General features: G+C 47.4%; 1 protein-coding gene across 1 annotated transcript in view; it reads right to left on the bottom strand.

Annotated features, from left to right (window-relative positions):
• Window positions 1–25,223, bottom strand: part of myo5aa (myosin VAa) — a 169,314-nt gene that overhangs the window by 59,403 nt on the left and 84,688 nt on the right. The window contains exons 11-20 of the mRNA XM_078427407.1: window positions 23,861–23,942; window positions 19,827–19,967; window positions 17,849–17,974; window positions 16,612–16,695; window positions 14,220–14,369; window positions 11,552–11,649; window positions 7,374–7,460; window positions 6,411–6,519; window positions 3,510–3,721; window positions 1,198–1,354 (exon numbers count right to left, since the gene is read on the bottom strand). Of these exons, the coding sequence (XP_078283533.1) occupies window positions 1,198–1,354; window positions 3,510–3,721; window positions 6,411–6,519; window positions 7,374–7,460; window positions 11,552–11,649; window positions 14,220–14,369; window positions 16,612–16,695; window positions 17,849–17,974; window positions 19,827–19,967; window positions 23,861–23,942 (1,246 nt within the window). The remainder of the gene's footprint in view (window positions 1–1,197; window positions 1,355–3,509; window positions 3,722–6,410; window positions 6,520–7,373; window positions 7,461–11,551; window positions 11,650–14,219; window positions 14,370–16,611; window positions 16,696–17,848; window positions 17,975–19,826; window positions 19,968–23,860; window positions 23,943–25,223) is intronic.

Genomic DNA, 25,223 nt, shown 5'->3' with positions numbered 1-25,223 from the left:
TCCTCACAATTCACACTACCCCCCAACTTAGTATCATCTGCAAATTTGCTAATGGTACTTTTAATCCCTTCGTCTAAGTCATATCCAAACAGATCAGATAATACTATACATAAATACAATCAAGTCAAACTCGAGTACAATGTCTAGAGCAAAGGGGAAGATACCGAGTGCAGAATATAGTTCTCAGCATTGTAGCGCACCACTTCCATAGTCCAAGGGCCACATTGAGGCAGTGATAAGTGGACGGTACCCCAGCTTATGGAAGGACCGTTCAGAAGCCAGGTAACAGAGGGGGAAGATGATGTTTCTGAGTCCAGTGGTGTGCACTTTCAGCTTCTGTAATTTTGCCGGGTGGAAGCAGGGAGAGGGAGGAATGACCAGGGTGAGTGAGACTCTGGTCTTTGATCATGCCGGCTGATTTTGTGAGGCAGTATAAAGTGTAGATGGAGTCAATGGTGGGAAATCTGATCTGTGTGATGGAGTGGGCAACATCTACAACTCTTTGCAATTTCCCAAACCAAGCTGTGATGCATGTTGGCAGTACCCCTTCTATGGTGCATCTGTAGAAATTTGAAGAGTCATTGGAGGCATGCTAATCACACAGATGTTTGTTGGAACTAATCTCTGCATTAAAGAAAATATACCTTTGCTGCTTTCAGAAGAGCAGCGCGCGGTGGCGCAGCAGTAGAGTTGCTGCCTTACAGTTTGAAGAAGGGTCTCGACCCGAAACGTCACCTGTTCCTTCTCTCCCGAGATGCTGCCTGACCTGCTGAGTTACTCCAGCATTTTGTGAATAAATGCTGCCTTGCAGCTCCAGAGACCCGGGTTCGATCCTGACTACGGGTGCTGTCTGTGTGGAGTTTGTACGTTCTCCCGGTGACTGTGTGGACTTTCTCTGGGTGCTCTGGTTTCCTCCCCACACTCCACAGACGTGCAGGTTTCCAGCTTATGGTCCGTAATGTGTAGGATAGTGCGAGTGAACGGGGTGATGGCTGGTCGGCGTGGACTCGATGGGCCGCAGGGCCTGTTTCCACGCTGTATCTCTCAAGTCCAAAGAGGATCTGTTGTACTCTTGTACAGTATAATTTGACAGCATTCAGAACAAGCACTGTACGGCGAGTGACAATAAAGAGACCATTGATTGTCCTGATGGATCTCACAGTGCACTATTGAAGTGTTTACAGTGACAGTACTTACAGCTTTGTATTGTCTCCTTCCATGGAAGCCTCGTACAAAAGACTGGATGACAATAGTCGCCGCACGGAAGCGCAGAAACTTCTGCCGGGCTGCGTACATGCGCTGGAACTTCTGGATGAGGACGGCTGCGCGGGTCCTGCGGAGGAACTGGGCGTAGCTGCAATGCAACACAGTGGACGCAGTTATTGCAAGCTTGAGAGGGGCAGAGCACAAGTGACAACAAGGCAGAGTTAGGTTAGTGGCTGCGTTGGCCATGGAGGGACACCTCATGCCCAGGACACCAGGGGATGTTCAACTCTCGTTAAACTCAATGATAAGCTCTTCCTTGACAACTCAACTTCCATCTGAGATAGACCTCAGGCCTCAGCAGCAACTTCCCCTGTACATGCAAGAAGGAACAGATGCTGAGGAAGGGTCTCAACCCAAACGTCACCCATTCCTTCTCTCCGGTAGGTGCTGCCTGTCCCGCTGAGTTACTCTACCATTTTGTGTCTATTTTAGGTATAAACCAGCATCTGTAGTTCTTTGTTTCAGCATCTCTGGAGAACATGGATCGGTGCCGTTTCAAAGTAGTCTTTAGGTGTCTTCGGAGAGAGGAAGGGTCCCGACCTGATATGTCGCCTATCCATGTTCTCCAGAGATGCTGCCTGATCCACTGAGTTACTCCAGCACTTTGTGTTTTTTTTTTTTGTAAACCAGCATCTGCAGTTCCTTGGGTCTACAACACCATAGGCTAAGGTGGATATCAACTCTCACGAACACTATCAACATCTCAACAGACCAAAATGGGAAATATATTTGCAATTTTGCATTTTACAACTGAAGGTAGGTTTTAACGAAGCATTCATTAGTGAAGGATTCAGAATCATTGGTAAAAGGATAGAAAGTTGGAATACTCGTGACTTAACGAATGAAATGAATTGGAGGCACAAGGAACTGCAGATGCTGGGATCTCGGTTTAAAACGCAAGGTGCTGGAGGAACTCAGTGGGTCAGGCAGCATAGAAACATGGAAAATAGGTGCAGGAATAGGCCATTCGGCCCTTCGAGCCAGCACCGCCATTCAATGTTTGTGGATGTTTGTGTTAAAATTGTGTGTCTTGTGTCTTTTACTCTGTACTGTTGTGGCTGCTTGGCAAATGATTTTCGTTCAATTCATTTTGAATGACAATAAAGGTCATTCAGATTCAATATGATCAATACTGATCATCCACAATCAGTACCCCGTTCCTGCTTTCTCCCCATATTCCTTGATTCCGTTAGCCCGTAGAGCATCTGCAGAGGAAGATGGGCAGATGACATTTCAGGTCGGGACCCTTCTTTAGACTGATTGGTCTGGAGACAGTCAGCCTGAAGACGGATCCAGGCCCAAAACGTCTTTAGTCCATTTCCCGCCACACTCTGTGCCTGTTTCCACACTGTATCTCTAAACTAAACTAAACTTCCCCTCAGCAAGCTGCACCCAGCACGGACTCATTGTAAAGGTCTCATAAGTTCACAGATGACAGGAGCAGAATTAGACCATTCGGCCCATCAAGTCTGCTCCGCCATTCAATCATGGCTGATCTATCTTTGCCAATTAACCCCATCCTCCTGCCTTCTCCCCATAAACCTGACACCCGTACTAATCAAGAATCTATCCATCTCTGCCTGAAAAATGTCCCTTGACTTGGCCTCCAGAGCCTCCTGTGGCAATGAATTCCACCACACTCTGAGTACAGAAATCCCCCCTCATCTCCTTCCTAAAGGAACGTCCTTTAATTCTGCGCCAATGACCTCTGGCCCTCCACTCTCCACCAGTGGAATCATCATCTCCACATCCACTCTATCCGGGCCTTTCACTATTCGGTAAGTTTCTATGAGGCCCCTCCACTCATCCTTCTAAACTCCAGCGAGTACAGGCCCAGTGCCATCAGATGCCCATCATTGTCTCGTTCCTTGTCTTGGATGGCCAATGTCTCAATTCTAAACACTGACCCTTAGTTCGAGATTCTCTCTGAGGAAAGTGTCCTTTTCTCAATCCCCCTGTCAATATGCCCCACATATTCAAAATTAATTTTATTGTCACAAAAAGCTGGAGCTTCCACAACTCAGCGGGACAGGCAGCATTGCCTTCCGACTGAAGAAGGGTCTCCACCCCGAAACGTCACCCATTCCTTCTCTCCAGAGAAGCTGCCTGTCCCGCTGAGTTACTCCGGCATTTTGTGTCTATCTTCGGTTTAAACCAGCACCTGCAGTTCCTTCCCACCAATCTCATTGTCAAGCGCACATGCCATGTTACCCCGCGCGTTGCTGTGATCGTGAGCCTCCTACCATCTGGCCTGGTAGCCGCGTACATATCGCTGGATCGTGATCGCTGCAGACCGCATACGCAGGTACTTCTTCCGTTGCAGCCAGCTACGAATGGTCTTCTGGATCCTGATGCAGGCCACACGGAGCTTGTCGGAACGCACTTTCTCCAGGTAGGCCACTTGCCCGGCGCGGAAAAAGATCTTCGTCTTACCAAACTGATACTTGTCCTGGTCCTGAAGGAAGGGCACAAGATTAGGACAGTGCGTGAGAGACAGGAACGTCTTCAACCACGAAAACTAACAGCCCAAAACCAATCTACCAGACAGACGCCTGGTGTGGCAATCTCCTATCTGACCAACCACACACTCACATCAATGACTTTCATTAATCTAACCCAGCAGAGTTTAGCAAGACTAAACGCCCGCTTGATACTTACACTGCTCTTGAATTAAAAGCAAGAAATCCTTTGAAATCCTTTTTGGATTTAAACACTTACAGTTACTGGCTCAATAAATTAAGTACTAATCCTGCCTTCAGTCAAAATACTGAGGCTGCATCAGGAACAAATGTGTGGTGTCTCCGTTTTAAGTCCCTCAATCATTTGCCAGGCGCTTCCCAAGAAATATTCATTCAAGAGGGATTTATAAAGACAGATAAAATGCCGAGAGATTATATGTGCACATTTTAACAGATGAACTAAATTTATCATCGTAAGTGCGTGGCACAGTGGCGCAGAGGTAGAGTTGCTGCCTTCCAGCACCAGACAACCAGACTATGGGTGCTGATCCTGACTATGGGTGCTGATCCTGACTATGGGTGCTGATCCTGACTATGGGTGTTGTCTGTACGGAGTTTGTGCAATAGACAATAGTTGCAGGAGGAGGCCATTCGGCCTTTCGAGCCAGCACCGCCATTCAATGTGATCATGGCTGATCATTCTCAATCAGTACCCCGTTCCTGCCTTCTCCCCATACCCTCTGACTCCACTATCCTTAAGAGCTCTATCTAGCTCTCTCTTGAATGCATTCAGAGAATTGGCCTCCACTGCCTTCTGAGGCAGAGAATTCCACAGATTCACAACTCTCTGACTGAAAAAGTTTTTCCTCATCTCAGTTCTAAATGTCCTACCCCTTATTCTTAAACTGTGGCCCCTTGTTCTGGACTCCCCCAACATTGGGAACATGTTTCCTGCCTCTAACGTGTAAATTCTGTACATTCTTCCTTGATAGTGCTAGAAAAAAGGGGTGCTCGCTGCTCGGCATGGACTCGGTGGGCCGAAGGCCCTGTTTCCATGCGATATCTCTACAGTCTAAAGTACTCAATATCCTTCCAAATGAAGGCAAATGTGCCAAGAGCCTTCTCCACCTCATTGTCCACCTGAGTCGTCATTTGTACGGCTCCACTGTTACTGCCACTACCTCCCATGTCATGCATCTAAACCACACAATCTCTATGGCTGAGAAAAACTAATCCATTTAAATAAAAATCAATATATTTTATCAATGGCAACCTTTATATTTCTCTTCACGAGCGACATTCACCGATATTAAAAATGATGAATTATTGCCAAATGAAGTCCACATTTGAAAGTGTTAAGGTTAGACAACATGGTCTCATTATGCCGTCTAAATGGTTTGCAAAAGTAACAATGACACAGAAAATGTTTACCAGAAAGCCAGAAAGCCAGAAAGCTTACGATAGCTTAAAGAGAGAACTTGCCCATAAATAGAGAACTTGCCCATAAATAGCTTACAGCGCCGTATCATATCCTCCTGACAACAGCAATTAGGGATCTTAAAGGCACTGAAGGGATCACACACATAGGCTCATTATACGCCGTAATCCCAGCCCATCCGAACAGTCACAATTTAGTTTTAACTTTGAGATACAGCACGGAAACAGGCCCTTCGGCCCACCGAGTCCGCACAGACCAGCGATCCCCGCACACACTGAAACTATCCCACGCGCACTAGGGACAGTTTACACTTATACCAAGCCAATTGACCAACAATCCTACACGTCTTTGGAGTGTGGAAGGAAATCGGAGATCCCGGAGAAAACCTACGCAGGTCACAGGGTGAACGTACAAACTCTGCACAGACAGTACCGGCAGTCGGACTCGAACCCGGGTCTCCGGCGCTGTAAGACGAACTCTGTATGGAGTTTGTAATTTCTCCCTGTGACTGCGTGGGTTTTCTCCAGTCTCCTCCCACTCTCCAAAGGCATGCGGTTTTGTCGGCTAATTGGCTTCGGTAAAATTGTTAAAAATAAATTGCCCCGCGCGAGCAGGATATATCTACGTTGTTCGCTGGTCGGCGTGGACTCGGTGGGGCCAAAGGGCCTGTTTCCATGCTGTATCTCTAAAGTCTATAAAAGACCTGGTGATGGTTACAGAGATATCCAGCAGAAGCCGAAACATTTTAGCAGAGGCGAGGAGAGGGAATAGCTAATTATCCTTCAGTGGACATTGAAAGCTCATGACCTGGTTTGGCAACTCCAAAGCCTAGGAACGAAAGAAGCTACAGAGAGTGTGGTAAATGTTGCCCGCTCCATCACAGGTACTGACGTCCCCACCATTCGAAGGGATTTACAGGAGGCTCTGCCTTAAATCCTGTCCTAAACCATGGATGGGACAGGTTTAGAGGGACATGGGCCAAACGTTAGGCAGGTGGGACTAGTGTAGATGGAACACGACGGTCGGTTTTGGCAAGCCAATATTACCAGAGACCCTCACCACCCTGGCCACGCTCTCATCTCACTACTACCATTGGGAAGAAGGTACAGGAGCCTGAAAACCGTGACCTCCAGCTTGAAGAGCAGCATCTTCCCAGCAACCATCCACCACGGGAAAAGGGTCCTGACTATCTACCTCTCAACCTCCAGAGAATAACATTGCTGAAGTTTGAACCACACAGGCATCACCTTGATTAATTTCTCCAGGACGTTTTTGCAGGTCAGCTTTTTGTCACTGAGAACGTCTTTTTGCTTCATCAGCACCCGATACCGGTTGAAGAATTCTTGGTAGGTCCATCTGAAAAGGCAAAAACCCAGTCAAAAATCAACGCAGGTTTTCCAACCTCACTTCCATGGCAAAAATGCACCGCGTGGAAAACTGTGAACAAACTCCTGAATTAAACGAATGAAACGACTTCAAGCAGAGCCGGGCGTAGGGCGACCCAAGTGAGAAGAAACTTTTTCACCCAGAGTTGTGAATTTGTGGAATTCTCTGCCACAGAAGGCAGTGGAAGCCAAATCACTGGATGGATTTAAGAGAGAGTTAGATAGAGCTCTAGGGGCCAGTGGAATCAAGGGATATGGGGAGAAGGCAGGCACGGATTACTGATTGTGGACGCTCAGCCACGATCACGATGAATGGCAGTGCTGGCTCGAAGGGCCAAATGGCCTCCTCCTGCGCCTATTTTCTATGTTTCTATGTTTAGAGTCTTGGACTTCCCCTGGATGCCTCAGCTACAGGGAGAGGTTGAGCAGGCTGGGACTCCATTCCTTGGAGCGCAGGAGGATGACGGGTGATCTTATAGAGGTGTACAAAATCATGAGAGGAATAGACGCACAGAGTCTCTTGCCCAGAGTAGGGGGCATAGGTTTAAGGTGAGGGGCAGAAAGATTTAATAGGAACCCGTGGGGTAACTTTTTCACACAAAGGGTGGTGGGTGTATGGAACGAGCTGCTGCAAGAGGTAGTTGAGGCAGGGACTATCGCAATGTTTGAGACACATCTAGAGAGTACATGGGTAAGACGGGTTTAGAGGGACGTGGACCAAACGTAGGCAGGTGGGACTAGTGTTGATGGGGCATGTTGGCTGGTGTGGGCAGGTTGGGCTGAAGGGCCTGTTTTCACGCTGCATCACTCTGTGATTCACACTACCTGGACGGGAAGCCGGCGGCACTGATCCTGATGGTCTCCAACACTCCGCAGGCTCGGAGCTGCTGCACTGCGCGTTTAGGGTCAAACCTGCAGAGAGAGATATTCAAGAATAAGTTAATATTGGATGCCCATCCTCCACTTTAGCAGACACCAGACAAACCAGGCTCTAAACTACAGGGGGCGCAGTGGTCGAGTTGCTGCTTTACAGCACCAGCGAACCGCGATCGATCCTGACCACGGGTGCTGTCCGTACAGACTTTGTACGTTCTCCCCGTGAACTGCGTGGGTTTTCTCCGGGTGCTCCGGTTTCCTCCCACACTCCAAAGATGTACAGGTTTGTCGGCTAATTGGCTTCTGTAACATTGCTAATTGTCCCTAGTGCGTAGGATAGTGCCACATTGAATATATATGAAAGTACAACACAGGAACAGGCCCTTCAACCCCTTAGAAAGATTCTGACTATCCAAAGATGCAGGCAGATATTAGTTTAACTTGACAATGTCCATAGCCAATGTCCATACCAAACATAATGTCAAGTTAAACTAATATCTGCCTGCATCTTTAGATAGTCAGAATCTCTTTCCCAGGATGGATAAACCGAATAACAGACGACATCGCGTTAAGATGAGAGGGGCAAGGTTTAAAGGAGATGTGAAGGGCAAGTTTTTATTTTTACAGAGGGTGGTGAGGGCCTGGTGGTGGTTGAAACAGACACATTAGTGGCATTTAAAATACAGTTGGATGTGCATATGGATATGCTGGGCATGTAGGGATATTGGTTACGTGCAGATGGGAAAGCTGGGACATTGTTGGCCGGTGTGGGCGAGATGGGCCGAAGGGCCTGTTTCCACACTGTATCAATCTATGACTCTATGATGGTCTTTGGCATCATGTTCGGCACAGACAATGTGGGCCGAAGGTTTTGTTCTATGTTCTAAATTCCTGATGAAATAACTAAGGCTTTGTTAAACTGGGCAACTTTATCCATCAGGTCATAACTAAACAGATAGAAAGTGCGACAAAAAGCTAGAGTAACTCAGCGGGACAGGCTGAGTCTGAAGAAGGGTCTCGACCCAAAACGCCGCCCATTCCTTCTCTCCAGAGATGCTGCCTGTCCCGCTGAGTTACTCCAGCTTTTTGTGTCTATCTTCGGTTTAAACCAGCATCTGCAGTTCCTTTCCAACACAGATAGAAAGCGCTAATCGTCTGGTCATTTGTATGGCATTTGTATTGGATTATCATGGTCACGTTTTTGAGATTTAGTGAATAGCTTCTGTAAAAATGAATGCTTTGTTGACACCGTATGGATTCCATCAGTGAAAGTGCCTGGCACTCCATTTTGGAAAGTCCTAGTTTCACAAGTTTCAAGGGAACCAAACTGCGGACGGTAAGTACAGTGTGTGGAAAAAGACACAACGTGCTGGAGGAACTCAAAGGTCCCTGACCCGAAACATCGAGTTCTTCAGAGATGTTGCTTGACCCACTGAGTTACTCTGGGCATCTGCTGTTCCCTGTGTCTACAAGTACAACGTGTAGCAATGTTCAAGCCTCCAAGGACAGGTTTCTACTCTCTGGTCACTCCTGGAACCTTCGAAAAAACAATTCAGCCATTTTTATAGGATAAAAATGAATGAATAATCCAACATTTTGAATTAAGTCATGACGAAGTGAGCAAATTGGAAATTGATTGCCTAAATACTGAATTAACAAACCTTTTGAATTAAATGAACTTGAATTACAGCTGCTATTTCAACAGTACTGACTTTTTAATATGCTACGCATACCCTCAGGGTCATTAAATAATTTTATCTCAGGCTGTGAAGACTGAGGGAAACAATAACTTGGAGTTTCAGTGACTTGGCAGTGCCCCAGACTTGAACAGCCCTTGTCCCACACTCACACGTTCTACTGAGGGTGACATTACGGTGATACTTGTCACAACTAGTCGGAGCATCTGCCTCTGTCAACAGCAGGGAGTTCAGCCAGCGCCCCACTGCACCACTGAGGGTCAATCATCGACGAACTATTCACCTTGTCTTTCTGCATCTAATTACTTAAAACTCGGATGCGTAACAAGGTCAGGCAGCACGGTGGCGCAGCGATAGAGTTGCTGCCTTACAGCGCCAGAGACCAGGGTTCGATCCCGACTATGGGCGCCGTCTGTACGGAGTTCGTGTGTTCTCCCCGTGACCTGCGTGGGTTTTCTTCCGGATCTCCGGTTTCCTCCCACACCCCAAAGACGTGCAGGTTTGTAGGTCAATTGGCTTGGTGTGATTGTAAACCGTCCCACGTTGTGTAGGGCAACGATAGTGTGTGGGGATCGCTGGTCGGCGCAGACTCGGTGGGCCGAAACAAGGTCTGTTTCCCTGCTGTATCTAAACTACAGCCCAGTGAAAGATCCGTTGGCTCGTTCACACAGCAGATGCTTAAGACTACTCTTGGGACCAGTTTTACAAGCAAAACGTTTGTTCAATGCAACAAAGACTTAACTCAGGTAACAATCTAATATAAATAACTCCTCCTAAAAAGGACACAAAGTGTTTGAGTAACTCAGTGGGTCAGACAGCATCTCTGGAGGACGTGGATAGGTGATGTTTCAACCGTTATCTCCTCTGGCAGGTACAACATTTAAGAGATACGTACTTGTAGACCATAAGCATAGGAGCAGAATTAGGCCATTCAGCCCATCGAGTCTACTCCGCCAATCCATCATGGCTGATCTTTTTTTCCCTCTCAACACCATTCTCCCGCCTTCTCTCCATACCTTTTCAATAGACAATAGGTGCAGGAGGAGGCCATTCGGCCCTTCGAGCCAGCACCGCCATTCAATGTGATCATGGCTGATCATTCTCAATCAGTACCCCGTTCCTGCCTTCTCCCCATACCCCCTGACTCCGCTATCCTTAAGAGCTCTATCCAGCTCTCTCTTGAAATGCATCCAGAGAATTGGCCTCCACTGCCTTCTGAGGCAGAGAATTCCACAGATTCACAACTCTCTGACTGAAAAAGTTTTTCCTCATCTCAGTTCTTTCACTCCCTTCCTAATCAAGAACCTAACAATCTCTGCTTAAAAAATGCCCCCAGTGTATCGTTTAAATGTTCCAGATACATAAAATTATTAAGGGGTTGGACACGTTAGAGGCAGGAAACATGTTCCCAATGTTGGGGAGTCCAGAACCAGGGGCCACAGTTTAAGAATAAGGAGTAGGCCATTTAGAACAGAGATGAGGAAAAAAAAATTTAGTCAGAGAGTTGTGAATCTGTGGAATTCTCTGCCTCAGAGGGCAGTGGAGGCCAATTCTCTGAATACATTCAAGAGAGAGCTGGATAGAGCTCTTAAGGATAGCGGAGTCAGGGGGTATGGGGAGAAGGCAGGAACGGGGTACTGATTGAGAATGATCAGCCATGATCACGTTGAATGGCGGTGCTGGCTCGAAGGGCCGAATGGCCTTCTCCTGCACCTATTTTCTATCGTCTATTGTCTATACCATGCTTGGTGTTGAAAGTTTCTCCTTCAACTCTCCTTTAGATTTCTCCCCTCTCACTTTATCCCCCACCCATTGCCACAGATCTTCCCTCCCGGCCTTAAGGTAAACTTTACCCCCCCCCCACCCACCCACCCTCACTAGGTTATAACGGCAATAACGGATACCATCACGACCCCCTCCCTCCCTGCGGTCCATTAATTCAAGGGTTTGTTGTTTTACCATTCAAACAGTCGGCAGACTCAAAAATAGGCCATTCGGCCCATCAAGTCTACTCCGCCATTAAATCATGGCTGATCTATCTCTCCCTCCTAACGAAAGACACTAGAGGAACAAGATAGACCACTCGACCCTAAAAACCGTAGTACGTCTTGACACCATTTTAGTGGGCAGAAACTTGTAGAAACATTTAAAAGGAAAAATAACAAAAATCTGTGAATTGATAGATGAGATATATTCTGCATTTTAATGGTATCATCACACATACTGTTCCCCCAAAACACTGATTACACTGCGAGAGGCATAACGGACGGCGGGCTTTGCCTACTAAAATGGCTCCTTTGCGTACTACACTTCAGTATAGGTGATTTCAACGGAGTGGTCCATCTTGTCCCTCTGGTATCTTTGCTCCTAACCCCATTTTCCTGCCTTCTCCCCTGACGTTAAGGAGAATGGAAGCATGGTGCAGCTTACGTGAAACCAAACTTGTCGTCGTTGGGCTTGATGCAGCGCACGTAGTGAGGTGTCGTGGCGTTGAGAGTCTCCATCAGGAGGTGGAGCGAGTTGCGGAACTGCAAGAGATCAACGAAGAGCGAACTGTAATTCATCAGGTTAGAGGGATAACCTTCATCTCATAGAGTCGCGCAGCATGGAAACAGGCCTTTCATCCATGCCGACCAAGATGCCCCATCTGAGCAAGTCCCACTTGCCTGCATTTGACCCATACCCCTCCAAACCTTGGTATAATAAAAGTGAACTGCAGATACTGGTTTAGAAACATAGAAAATAGGTGCAGGAGTAGGCCATTCGGCCCCTCGAGCCTGCACCGCCATTCAATATGATCATGGCTGATCATCCAACTCAGTATCCCGTACCTGCCTTCTCTCCATACCCCCTGATCCCTTTAGCCACAAGGGCCACATCTAACTCCCTCTTAAATATAGCCAATGAACTGGCCTCAACTACCTTCTGTGGCAGAGAATTCCACAGATTCACCACTCTCTGTGTGAAAAAAACTGTTCTCATCTCGGTCTTAAAAGACTTCCTCCTTATCCTTAAACTGTGACCCCTTGTTCTGGACTTCCCCAACATCGGGAACAGTCTTCCTGCATCTAGCCTGTCCAACCCCTTAAGAATTTTGTAAGTTTCTATAAGATCCCCCCTCAATCTTCTAAATTCCAGCGAGTACAAGCCGAGTCTATCCAGTCTTTCTTCATATGAAAGTCCTGCCATCCCAGGAATCAATCTGGTGATTATAGCAAAGATGGCCAGAGAGTGCTGGAGTAACTCAGCGGGTCAGGTAGCATCTCAGGAGAAAATGGACAGGTGACATTTCAGATCAGGACCCTTCTTCAGATTGATTGTAGGGGTCTGAAGAAGGAACGGACACGATTCAAAATGTCACCTATCCATTTTCTCCAGAGAAGCTGCCTGACTGCCTGAGTTACTCCAGCACTTTTTTTGTCTACCCTCCTAAACCTTTCATATCCGTGTGCATGTCTATGTGTTTTTTAAAGGTTGTTACTGTGCTAACCTCAATACTTCCTTTGGAAGGTCACTTCATACCGGCACCACTCTGAGTGAAATATTTGTCTCTCAAATACCTGTTAAATCTTTTTCCTCTCACCTCAAACCTATGTCCTTTAGCTATTCATTCCCTATCATAGGGAAAAGACTGTAATCACCCTATCTATTCCCCTTATGAATTTATACACCTCTATCAGATCACCCTTAGCCTCCTGCAGTCCAAGGAATAGCCTGCCCAACCTCTGCTTGTTGCTCAGGCCCTTGAGCCCTGGCAACATCCTCGTAAATCTTCCCTGCATTCTTTCCTCAAATTAACTTTCTTTACCGTAATATATGGGTAGTACAGGGATTGGTTATTTGTTGGCATTTCTGTCTTTTACCAAATGAGTTTGGAAAAAACTTCTGAGAGTCAAGAAGAGGGTTTCAAAATATGTTCAGTGCGAATAGGCAGCACCTGTGTGTGTGTGTGTGTGTGTGTGTGTGTGTGTGTGTGTGTGTGTGTGTGTGTGTGTGTGGGGGGGGGGGGGATGGAAACTGTTTTACTGATGCCCTTACCTGACCTGGCCATAACAACGAGATCATAAACACATTGGTGAGGCCACATTTAGAGTAGCGTGTTCAGTTTTGGTCACCCTGTTACGGGGAAGATGTTCCTAAGCTGGAAAGGTTGCAAAGAAGATTTATGAGGATGTTGCCAGGATTCAAGGGTCTGAGCGGTTGGCAGAGGTTGAGCAGGCTAAGACTTTATTGCTTGGAGTTCAGGATGATGAGGGTTGATCTTGTCGAGGTGTAGAAGATCATGTGTGGATTTAGATAGGGTAAACGCACTGAGTCTCTTGCCCAGGGTAGGGGAATCAAGAGGAGGGAAAGATTTAACAGGAACCTGAGGGGCAGCTTTTTTTTTACACACAAATGGTGGTGGGTACATGGAATGAGCTACCCCAGGACCTTACCATTCTTTCAAACTTCCAAGCTCCTAATACATTCAGGAAGTGGATCAATTAATTTCCTTCCCCATTCCCACAATATGGAACGGGCTGCCGGAGGAGGTAGTTGAAGCAGGTACCATCACAACGTTGGAAAAAACATATGGATAGAGTAGGTTTAGAGGGATGTGGGGAAACGCAGGCAGGTGGGACTGGAGTAGATGGGGCATGTGGGCAAGTTGGGCTGAAGGGCCCGTTTCCAAGCTGTGTGACTCCACTCCTGTCAGGTAAACTGGCCCAAGAATTAAAGGATCGCAGGTCCCGAAAGGACCTGTGTTTTGTGGGTAGACACAAAATGCTGGAGTAACTCAGCGGGTCAGGCAGCATCTCGGGAGAGAAGGGATGGGTGACGTCTGAAGAAGGGTCTCGACCCGAAACGTCACCCATTCCTTCTCTCCCGAGATGCTGCCTGACCCGCTGAGTTACTCCAGCATTTTGTGCCCACCTTCGATTTAAACCAGCATCTGCAGTTCTTTTTCCTGCACCAAGTGTGTTTTGCGTTTCTTCAACAAACCTGCAAATGTAGGGTCACGTTTTCAGAGGGGAGCTTGCTTTGTTGTTGCTGAAGCAGGGCGGGGAGCGACACACAGTGAACGGTCGGGCTCGGGCCCCACTCCCTCTGCACTCACCTGATGCCCCACTGATTTCTTGTGCTCCTTGCTCGGCTGCAGGGCCCTGGGCTTGGCGGACTTCACTGTCGCCCTGGCAAAGGGGGGGCGGCCCTCGGTGGGGCTGCTGACCTGCTTCCCCTCCTGGAACAGCTCAGCCAGCAGCGACAGCTGGTTTCGATTGGAAAAAAACAAAAACAACAACAACAACAAGGTGAAGGACAGGCAAGGTTTCAGATCACCATCCGTTCCCGGGCAACCCCTACATGAAATCCACTTGGATATTTGCAAATGCCTCTGACTCCTCAATCACCCGAAGTCCGTGGCAAAGAGAGTAGTCTGGAAACAGGCCCTTCGGCCCACTTTCTCCATGCTTGGTAAAATTATAAACTATCCCTTGTGTGTGCAGAATAGTGTTTGTGTGCAGGGATCATTGGTCGGAGTTAGGGTTGCCAACTGTCCCGTATTCGCCGGGACATCCCATATATTGGGCTAAATTGGTTTGTCCTGTATGGGACCGCCCTTGTACCGTCTTAGGCCAAGGGAGCGCTGTAGACCCGGACATAGGCCCGGACAGCGTTGGCCCGGACAGCCTAGGCCTGGACAGCGTTGGCCCGGACAGCCTAGGCCCGGACAGCCTAGGCCCGGACAGCCTAGGCCCGGACAGCCTAGGTCCAGACAGCGTAGGCCCGGACACCGTAGGCCCGGACAGAGTAGGCCCGGACAGAGTAGGCCCGGACAGAGTAGGCCCGACAGCGTAGGCCCGGACACCGTAGGCCCGGACAGAGTAGGCCCGACAGCGTAGGCCCGGACACCGTAGGCCCGGACAGAGTAGGCCCGGACAGAGTAGGCCCGGACAGCGTAGGCCCGGACAGCGTAGGCCCGGACAGCGTAGGCCCGGAAAGCGTAGGCCCAGACAGCGTAGGTCCAGACAGTGTAGGTCCAGACAGTGTAGGTCCAGAGGCCCGGGCGCCACCTAACGGAGGTTGCGTAGCAAACCGCCTTCTGGCCCGGGCGGCCGCCATTGGTGGAGTGGGAGCACGTGGCCGCTGGCTGGGTGAGGTCACGTGGGGCACAGGGCAGAGACGTCACCTTGTGCCTTATTTGGGAGTGAGATAGTTGGCACCCCTAGTCGGCGTGGACTCGTGGAAGAAGGGCCTGTTTCCACACTGTATCTCTAAACTAAACTAAAACGAAACTAATTGTTGTGTTTACAAGAACATGAGAAACATGATCAGGGATAGACTAATCAGCCTTTCCATCGATAGTGGAGTGGAAACCCTCCTTTGCACAGTGGAGATAGCAGAGCGTCATTGCTGCTGGATCTGGGAATATTGTACAGGGAATATGAAAGGCTTTACCTTCTGTAGAGTGAACATCCGTGTGCATCAAACAGAAGGAGAAAAAATAATCAGAACGATTTTTTAACAGGCAAAAAAGACAACTATCACCCACTTTTCCCTGTGATCTTTGTCCTGGCTGAAATAAGACAACCTCATAACCCTAGATACTGATTCCAATGGGTTACAAATTGGTTTCATTTTTACAGACACCCATAAGCTGACTTTGCCCGAAAGTTTTTAAAAAATCAGTTGGTATAATGACCATATTTCTACAGCAATTGAATGAATGGCAGCAAAACCACACAAAACTGTTCGGAGAAAACATTTACTAAAAGTGGAGAGAGAGTGGAAAGTCGTCCATTTTGTGTCTATCTTCGGTGTAAACCAGCATCTAGTTCCATCCTACACTGGTTCCGCAGTTCATATAAACAAATATTTGTACACGTCGGACATTTAATTTAATATTCTAATGGGAGCTCGACTGTACGCAGGGATTGTTTTTGGTTGATACTTTATTAATTTAACTTAACCTGTTCACTGCCAAAGATAGACACAAAAAGCTGGAGTAACTCAGCGGGGCAGGCAGCATCTCTGGAGAGAAGGAATGGGTGACGTTTCGGGTCGAGACCCTTCTTCTGACCTCCATTCTTGGTTTTTCTGAAGAAGGGTCTCGACCTGAAACGTCACCCATTCCCTCTCTCCAGAGATGCTGAGTTACTCCAGCTTTTTGTGTCTATCTTCAGTTTAAACCAGCATCTGCAGTTCCTTCTTACACTGTTCATTGCCAAGTTTTTTCCCCGCTATTGGCCATGATCGGAGTAGACTCGGGGGTGGCGCTAAACAGGTTAACTTTAACTGAAACGTCCATAAATCAGGCATTTGTAACCCGGGGACAAGTTGCACTCAACATTAAATACTCAGGAAAGGACTGACATGATGCGGTTTAATGGCAGGAGATGCTGAGATACATAACACACAATATGCCAGCTTTCTTAATGGCACATAAGGTTGAACCCAGACCTCGGGCTTCAGACGGACGAGGGCTGGAACATAACACTAGCCACACTAACCTTACTGGCCTTCAGCACCGTGATCTGTTCCTCGTACACAGTGTCCTTGTTCTTTTCCAAAAAGCCCTCACACTGGTACTCCACCTGTTAAGGACCAATGTTGAAGAGTGAACTGGTCAGGAGGACCACTAGGGGCGCTGCTGCAGTGAGCGATCCAGAGGAGCCTCCCAGACAAACTCAACTCAGGACAGAACGTCAAGAGTCAAGAATGTTCAACCGCAGAGACAAGAACTGGAAAGAGTGCAGACAAGAACACGGGGAAAATGTTCCCCATGTTGAGCGAGTCCAGAACCAGGGGCCGCAGTTTAAGAAGAAGGGGTAAGCCATTTAGGACTAAGATGAGGAACATTTTTTTCACCCAGAGAGTTGTAAATCTTTGGAATTCTCTGCCACTGAAGGCAGCGGAGGCCAATTCACTGGTTGTTTTCAAGAGAGAGTTCGATTTAGCAGATGCTATATTGTTCCATGCACAAAATCATGAGATGAATAGATTGGGTAAACGCACAGAGTCTCTTGGCCAGAGTTGGGGAATCAAGAACCAGTGGCATTTAAAAACCTTTTAGATAGGCAGATGGATAAGCAGGGATTGGAGGGATATGGGTCACATGCAGGCAGAAGAGATTAATTTACTTTGGCGTCATGTTCAGCACAGACCACTGTGGGCCAGAGGACCCCATCCTGTGCTATATTGTTCCATGCACAAAATCATGAGATGAATAGATCGGGTAAACGCACAGAGTCTCTTGGCCAGAGTTGGGGAATCAAGAACCAGAGGAATTAGGTTTAATGTGAGGGGAGGGGAAGTTTGAATAGGAACCTGAGGGGTTACTTTTTCACACAAAGGGTGGTGGGTGTATGGAAGTAGTTGGGGCAGGTACAATCGCAACGCTTAGGAAACATTCAGACAGGTACATGGATAGGACAGGTTTAGAGGGTTACGGGCCAAGCGCAGAGCCATACAGCATGGGAAACAGGCCCTGCAACCCCACTCGTCCATTTGCCTCCATTTGGTCAATATCCCTCTAAACCCTCGAGTATAGATGGGACATATTGCCCAGTATGGGCAAGTTGGGCCGAAGGGCCTGTTTCCAAGCTGTGAGACAGTGTGACTCTATGTTGCATGTACATTCCTCATACACGGGCTTCCATGTGTCCCAGAGCCACCTCCCAAATGGGCGGGGGGTCCAATTGCTCACATCCGTTCACCAGGCCCGTTGTTTTGGAGGTGGTTAGTTACCTGGTCAGCAAAGTGCTGGATGATGAAGGCCCGGTTGGACATGCGGGGCTTGTGGAACAGCTCACACTTGTTCAGGTGAGTGTTGTACAGCTTCTGAGCCCAGGTGTCATCAGACCCCTTGGGCATCTGAACGTAAAAGAATGACAAATAAACGTACACACTCAAGTCACAAATAAGAATCAAATTGCACTTTTTCTGCAAAATTAGATTTAAAAGATCCAGTTGGGGCACAAGTAGGGTTGCCAACTTCCACACTCCGAAATATAGGGACAAAAGGTGACGTCACCGCCCCGCGCCCCACGTGACCTCACCCAGTCAGCGGCCACTTGCTCCCGTTTGCACCAATGGCGGCCGCCCAGGCCGGGAGGTGGGTCGCTACGCAGCCTCCGATAGGCGGCGCCCGGGCCTCCAGGCCTACACTGTCCGGGCCTACAGTGTGCAGACCTACAGCACCCCCCGGGCCTAATACGGGACAAGGGCAGTCCCGTACGGGACAAACCAATTTAGCCCAAAATACGGGATGTCCCGGCTAATACGGGACAGTTGGCAACCCTAGGCACAAGAGTAATTTTATATTTGCTCCCATCTATAGGAAGGGACACGAGTCTGAAAACCGTCCCAGCCACTATCAGGCGCTTGAGCACTGCACAACCCACCCCAACTCTGAACTATGGCCTGTCTTTGGTTGCACAGAGGACTTTGGTATTTTTTGACGTTAGGATTGTCATTATTAATCTATTGATTTTTCATTATATATTTTCTATGTGGATTGTGTTTACAGGTCTTTGAAGGTGCAGCAAGTAAGAATTTAATTGTTCCGTTGTTGGCACATACGACATTTAAACGCTCTCGATTCTTTCTTCGTTCTTGATATTGACTTCGCTGTCCTCAACTACTGACTGCTAGACTTGGGGCGCCCCCAGAAACACGAGTCAAACATTTTTGTTTTGTTTTGATTTAATGGTCCAACACCCTTCCTGGTTACTTTCCTGGAGTCAGTTCCCCAGTTACTGGATTTAATTCGAGTTCCTGACTTCCTCTGGCTGACTTAAACATTATTCCATGGAGCCCAGGAGGCTGAGGGCTGATCTTGTCGAGGTGTATAAAATCATAAGGACATTAGATGGGGTGAATACCATCTACGAGCATTAGAGTCTCTTTCCCAGGGTAGGGAAATCAAAAACTAGAGAGTCTAGGTTTAAGGTAAGTGGGGAACGATCCAATAAGAATCATTTAACTTTTGAGGGGTAACTTTTTCACACAGAGGGTGGTGGGTTTCTGGAATGAGGTGCCATGGGAAGCCCTTGAGGCAATTGTAATACCAATATTTAAATGTTGTTTGGGCAAGTACATGGATAGGAAAGATTTAGAGGGATATGGCCCAAATGCAACTAGATTAGATGATGCATCTTGGTCAGCATGGAAGAGTTGGACTGAAGGGCCTGTTTTTGTGCGTAATGACTCTCACCACTTGACCACCATCCTCACAACATCAGACATATCGCTGCCCCCACGTATAAGCTAGAAGACTCCTGATAGCTCCTGACAACCTGCCAAAACCCCAGGGCATGGTCAGACTTCTGCTGCCTGAGATATAGTGAACTCAAATCCTTTACGTTTAGGTTTATTATTGTCACGAGGTACAGTGAACAGCTTTGTTTTGCATGCGATGCAATCAGTTCAGATACCATACATAAATACAATTAAGTCAACCTCAAGTACAGTAGGTGGAGCAAAAGGGGAAGATACAGAGTATCTGCAGAATATAGTTTTCGGCATTGTAACTCAGGTGGAGTAGACTAGATGGGCCTAATGACCCAATTCTGCTCCTGGAAATTATGCAATGCACCAGTTGCAGAGACCAAGTCCATTATCCATGATGGGATGGAGGTGAATCGGACAGTACCCGAGCTGATGGACCGTGCAAGCAAAATAGGAACATGAACTCGATCTTCAGACATGTTATAGTTGTCATTACCTTACACTCTTCATCTAATAAATCCAGAATGCCAAGTTTAGCTTCAATTAGGTTAATGCAAGGCTGATTGTCATAGAAATCTATCAGCGTCCATGGAATCTGTTCCTTCATGTATTCCTCCTGCTCCAGCTTGAACACGTGCTGGGAAGAAACAACATTTTCCATAAATTAAGTCAGGTTCGACATTCTGCTGACTGCGTTCTCGAGGCAAAGGAAATTAACCTCTTGTTTACATGATGGAAGGAAGGGAAAATGGTGGAGAAAGAGTGATGTTCCACTGTGCTGAACATGCTAAGAGTCCTCATGAGTAGGTTGCCATGGTAAAATACACTGGTTGGCAAGCCTGTTGCCTCAGAAGCTTTGCCCCGGAGGATCATTCTACCACTAATTAGCACAAGACTCCAACAGTTTCCTATCACTTATTCAACGTAGCTTTTAAAATTCAATCGAATTGTCAGCATTGCATAACTCTGCTCGTCCACCATGAAGTGGCTATCACTTAGGACTCCTGTATCATATCCATCTCTACATTTTTTTTTTGAAGATAGACACAAAATATTGGAGTAACTCAGCGTGGACAGGCAGCATCTCTGGAGAAGAGACGGGTGACGTTTCCAATCAAGACCCTTCTTCAGAGGGAGAGTCCTAGACATCTAATTTTGCACCTTCCCGGACACCAAATTATTTCTTACTCCTTTTGATAATACGTTGGAGAACCTATCTCCTTCCAGTCCCAGCAAAATATCATTGCGTCAAGTGACAGCAGTACTTTGACAGAGATACAGCATGGAAACAGGACCTTCGGCCCACCGTGTCCATGTTGACCATTGATCACCCGTTCACACTAGTTCTATCTTTTAAATGTCGTTATAGTACCTGCCTCAACTACTCCCTCTGGCAGCTCGTTCCTTGTACCCACCACCCTCTGTGTGGAACAAACAATCACCCCTCAGCTTCCTATTAAATCTTTCCCCTCTCACCTTATTCCAGACCACGAGAAATCAGTTTAGCTTAATTTAGAGAAACGGCTTGGAAACAGGCCCTTCGGCCCATCGAGTCCACGGCCGCCCGTCGATCTCCCGTTCACGCTAGTTCTGCGATACCCCACTTTCTCGTCTATTCCCTTCATACTCGGGACAATTAACCTACAAACCCGCACGTCTTTGGGATGTGGGAGGAAACCGGAGCACCAGGTGGAAACCCACGCGGCCACAGAGAGAACGTGCAAACTCCACACTGACACATATTTCATGTTAGCATCTGCTTTGTTGTGCACATCTGGATATCATGCTGGAATTTGGTAATGTCTCTTGCATCAATTTACAATTCAATGTGCATTAAGTGACATTCTCCTGCACTAACATAGGCAGCCAAAGGTCAATATGACTTCATATGACGTTCACCTTCATTTTCTTCCAACCCGGTCTCAGTACTTCAGCCATTGAACTCCTCAACCATGACTTTGTTTCCTCTTAACTTGAACGTCAGAACATAAGTCGGAGCAAGGATTGGCCACTGGCAAAAAACCCCCACACAAAGTGCTGGAGTAACTCAGCAGCTCAGGCAGCAAACTGACCCCACAGAGTTACTCCAGCACTTAGTGTCTTCTTATTGTAAACTCGCATCATAGAAACATAGAAAATAGGTGCAGGAGTAGGCCATTCGGCCCCTCGAGCCTGCACCGCCATTCAATATGATCATGGCTGATCATCCAACTCAGTATCCCGTACCTGCCTTCTCTCCATACCCCCTGATCCCTTTAGCCACAAGGGCCACATCTAACTCCCTCTTAAATATAGCCAATGAACTGGCCTCAACTACCTTCTGTGGCAGAGAATTCCACAGACTCACCACTCTCTGTGTGAAAAAAAACGTTCTCATCTCGGCCCTAAAAGACTTCCCCCTTATCCTTAAACTGTGACCCCTTGTTCTGGACTTCCCCAACATCGGGAACAATCTTTCTGTATCTAGCCTGTCCAACCCCTTAAGAATTTTGTAAGTTTCTATAAGATCCCCCCTCAATCTTCTAAATTCCAGCGAGTACAAGCCGAGTCTATCCAGTCTTTCTTCATATTAAAGTCCTGCCAACCCAGGAATCAATCTGGTGAACCTTCTCTGTACTCCCTCTATGGCAAGAATGTCTTTCCTCAGATTAGGAGACCAAAACTGTGCGCAATACTCCAGGTGTGGTCTCACCAATGCCATGTACAACTGCAGCAGAACCTCCCTGCTCCTATACTCAAATCCCCTCGCTATGAATGCCAACATACCATTCGCTTTCTTCACTGCATCTGCGGTTCCTTGTTTCTCCATTCAACCACTGGCACCTAGTCCTCCATTTAACAAGATGGGGCTGATCTTTGCAGGCTTACCCTGCCCAATATCCAAAACCTTTCATGTCTCCGTCTTTAATACTCTCCGCACTCAAGTCTTCACTGACGTCTCGAGTGAAGAACTCCAAGGATTCACCACCCTCAGTGAGGAGAAACGTCTTCCATCTTCCGTCCTTGAATGTGTGACTTGAACTTACTGTGAGACACTGACCCCTGATTCGAGCCCAAGAAAAATATCGACGCCACATCTAATCTGGTCAAACCCAAGAATTTTAGACTCTTGGCTCAAATCCTTCCTTGCTTCAGAGTTCTGTCTTACATTTGTACCAGTTTCAGGTTTGGCATGAATAACAAAACTAATAACTGAACTAAAAATTAGTTGATGCAGGTACAATGACAACAGTTAAAAAACCACCTGGACAGGTTATATGGTAAGGAAAGGTTTAGAGGAAGATGGGCCAAGTGCAGGCAAATGGGACTAGCTTTGATGGGGCATCTTGGTCAGCTAGGGTTGCCAACTTCCATTGGGTGGAGCAAGAGCACGTGGCCGCTGGCTGGGTGAGGTCACGTGGAGCGCAGGGCGGTGACGACACCCTTTGTCCCGTATTTGGGAGAGAGGAAGTTGGAGACCCTACTAATACGGGACAAGGGCGGTCCCGTAGGGGACAAACTAATTTAGCCCAAAGTACGGGATGTCCCGGTTAATACGGGACAGTTGGCAACCCTTTGGTCAGCATGGATGAGTTGGGCTGAAGGGTCTGCTTCTGTGCTGTACCACTCTATGACATTAGCAATCATAAGAATACGTTTAATAAGAATAAGTTTATTGGCCAAGTATGTGCATATACAAGGAATGTGCCTTGATGCTCCGCTCACAAATGACAATAGACAATAGGTGCAGGAGGAGGCCATTCGGCCCTTCGAGCCAGCACCGCCATTCAATGTGATCATGGCTGATCATTCTCAATCAGTACCCCGTTCCTGCCTTCTCCCCATACCCCCTGACTCCGCTATCCTTAAGAGCTCTATCTAGCTCTCTCTTGAATGCATTCAGAGGATTGGCCTCCACTGCCTTCTGAGGCAGAGAATTCCACAGATTCACAACTCTCTGACTGAAAAAGTTTTTCCTCATCTCAGTTCTAAATGGCCTACCCCTTATTCGTAAACTGTGGCCCCTTGTTCTGGACTCCCCCAACATTGGGAACATGTTTCCTGCCTCTAACGTGTCCAACCCCTTAATAATCTTATACGTTTCGATAAGATCCCCTCTCATCCTTCTAAATTCCAGTGTATACAAGCCTAGTCGCTCCAGCCTTTCAACATATGACAGTCCCGCCATTCCGGGAATTAACCTAGTAAACCTATGCTGCACGCCCTCAACACAATGACAACACAAACATACAGTTAACAATTAAGAATAAAGCATAAACACATCGAAACAATAAGGATACAACATTACGGTCTAAGCACGTGGGTGAAAATAAACCAGAGCAAAAAAGAGACTGCAGACTTTGGTTATTGAGTAGAACTACCACTCGAGGGAAACAAAGCTGTTTTTATGTCTGGCTGTGGCTGTTTTGACAGTCCGGAGTCGCCTTCCAGAGGGAAGTGCTTCTGAAGCTAATCATCTAAAGCTGATCCATATTTCTAAGGTCGTCAGCACCCATTTCAACAGTGACAACACTCAAAAGAGTTACTCACCATATTAAACTGCTGCTGCAACTTCTCATTCGCATAATTGATGCAGAATTGTTCAAAACTGTTTATTTCAAAAGTCTCAAACCTGGAGAAAAAAAGGAAAGGAGCAATTTAAAAAAAACACATTTATTTGAAAGAAAATTCAATGGGGAAACCAGTTTCAAGAAAATTTGTGCATTGGTTGAGTTGCTGCCTCTCAGCATCAGAGACCCGGGTTTGATCCTAACTACAGGTGTTTGCAGAACAGAGTTTACTCATTCTCCCTGTAACTGCGTGGGTTTTCTCCAGGTTTCCTCCCACATTCCCAAGACATGCAGGTTTGTAGGTTAATTGGCCTATGTAATTGTAAATTGTTGCTAGACTGTGGGATAGAACTAGAGCGGGGATCACTGGTCGGTGCGAACTCGGTGGGCCAAAGGGCCTGTGTTCAATCTGTATCTCCCACGTACACTAAGTAATCCAGCCTTCTCTTGCTGGGTGACTGAATCTGTAGATCAACGTAGCTTTCTCAAATTGATGAACACTATCTACTTGTCACCTGTAAGTGTGAGTAATGGGAAGGTTGAACAGGTTAACACTGGGAGCACAAACTCTGACCGGTGAAGTGAGAAGCCAGTGGGAAGTGAGGAGTCCAACACCCACTCTGCTCACAAATTTGTCCGAGTCCGACTGACCACGCAGGTGCCAAGCAGAAGGGCCCTGGTCCGAAGGGACTGGGACACCGGCACAGTGGCACAGCGGGTAGAAGCGCTGACTCACAACGCCAGAGATCCAGGTTCGATCCTGACCTTGGGTGCTGTCTGCGAGGAGTTTGAATTCCACTGATTCACCACCCTCTGATTAAAGAAATCCCATCTCCTTTCTAAAGGTAGGTCCTTTTATTCTGGGGCTACGGCTTCCGGGCCTTGACTCTCCCACTAGTGGAAACATCCTTTCCACATTCACTCTTTCCAGACCTTTCACTATATTCGGCAGGTTTGAATGAGGTCCCCTCTCAACCTTCTTGTGCTTATCCAGAGTATGATTTTACTGGATTGTCTGCAAAACAAAGACTTTCATTGTACCGAGGTCACGTGAGAACATCCAGCAATGAGTGGGTTAGCATATGACGAGACCAAGTGGACCCGTTGGGCCCAAACCTCTCCTGCATTGGTGCAGCACCCTGTCCTCCCCCCCTCCCCTGTCTCCTCAACCCCCCCCCCCCTCTCCCTTCTCCCCCACTCCCCCCTTCCCTCCCCCTCCCTTCCTTTTAAAACTTTAAAATGTGAATAACTTTAAAAATATAACACCGGTTTCAATAAAACTACTTGCATTATCACTAAAGTGACAATGGCGAGTAAGGTGGGCCTAAACTTGTCGCGCTGTC

Source organism: Rhinoraja longicauda, chromosome 33 (genome assembly GCF_053455715.1).
Source record: "Rhinoraja longicauda isolate Sanriku21f chromosome 33, sRhiLon1.1, whole genome shotgun sequence".
NCBI lineage: Eukaryota > Metazoa > Chordata > Chondrichthyes > Rajiformes > Arhynchobatidae > Rhinoraja > Rhinoraja longicauda.
This window is presented reverse-complemented; position numbering and strand designations above follow the sequence as displayed.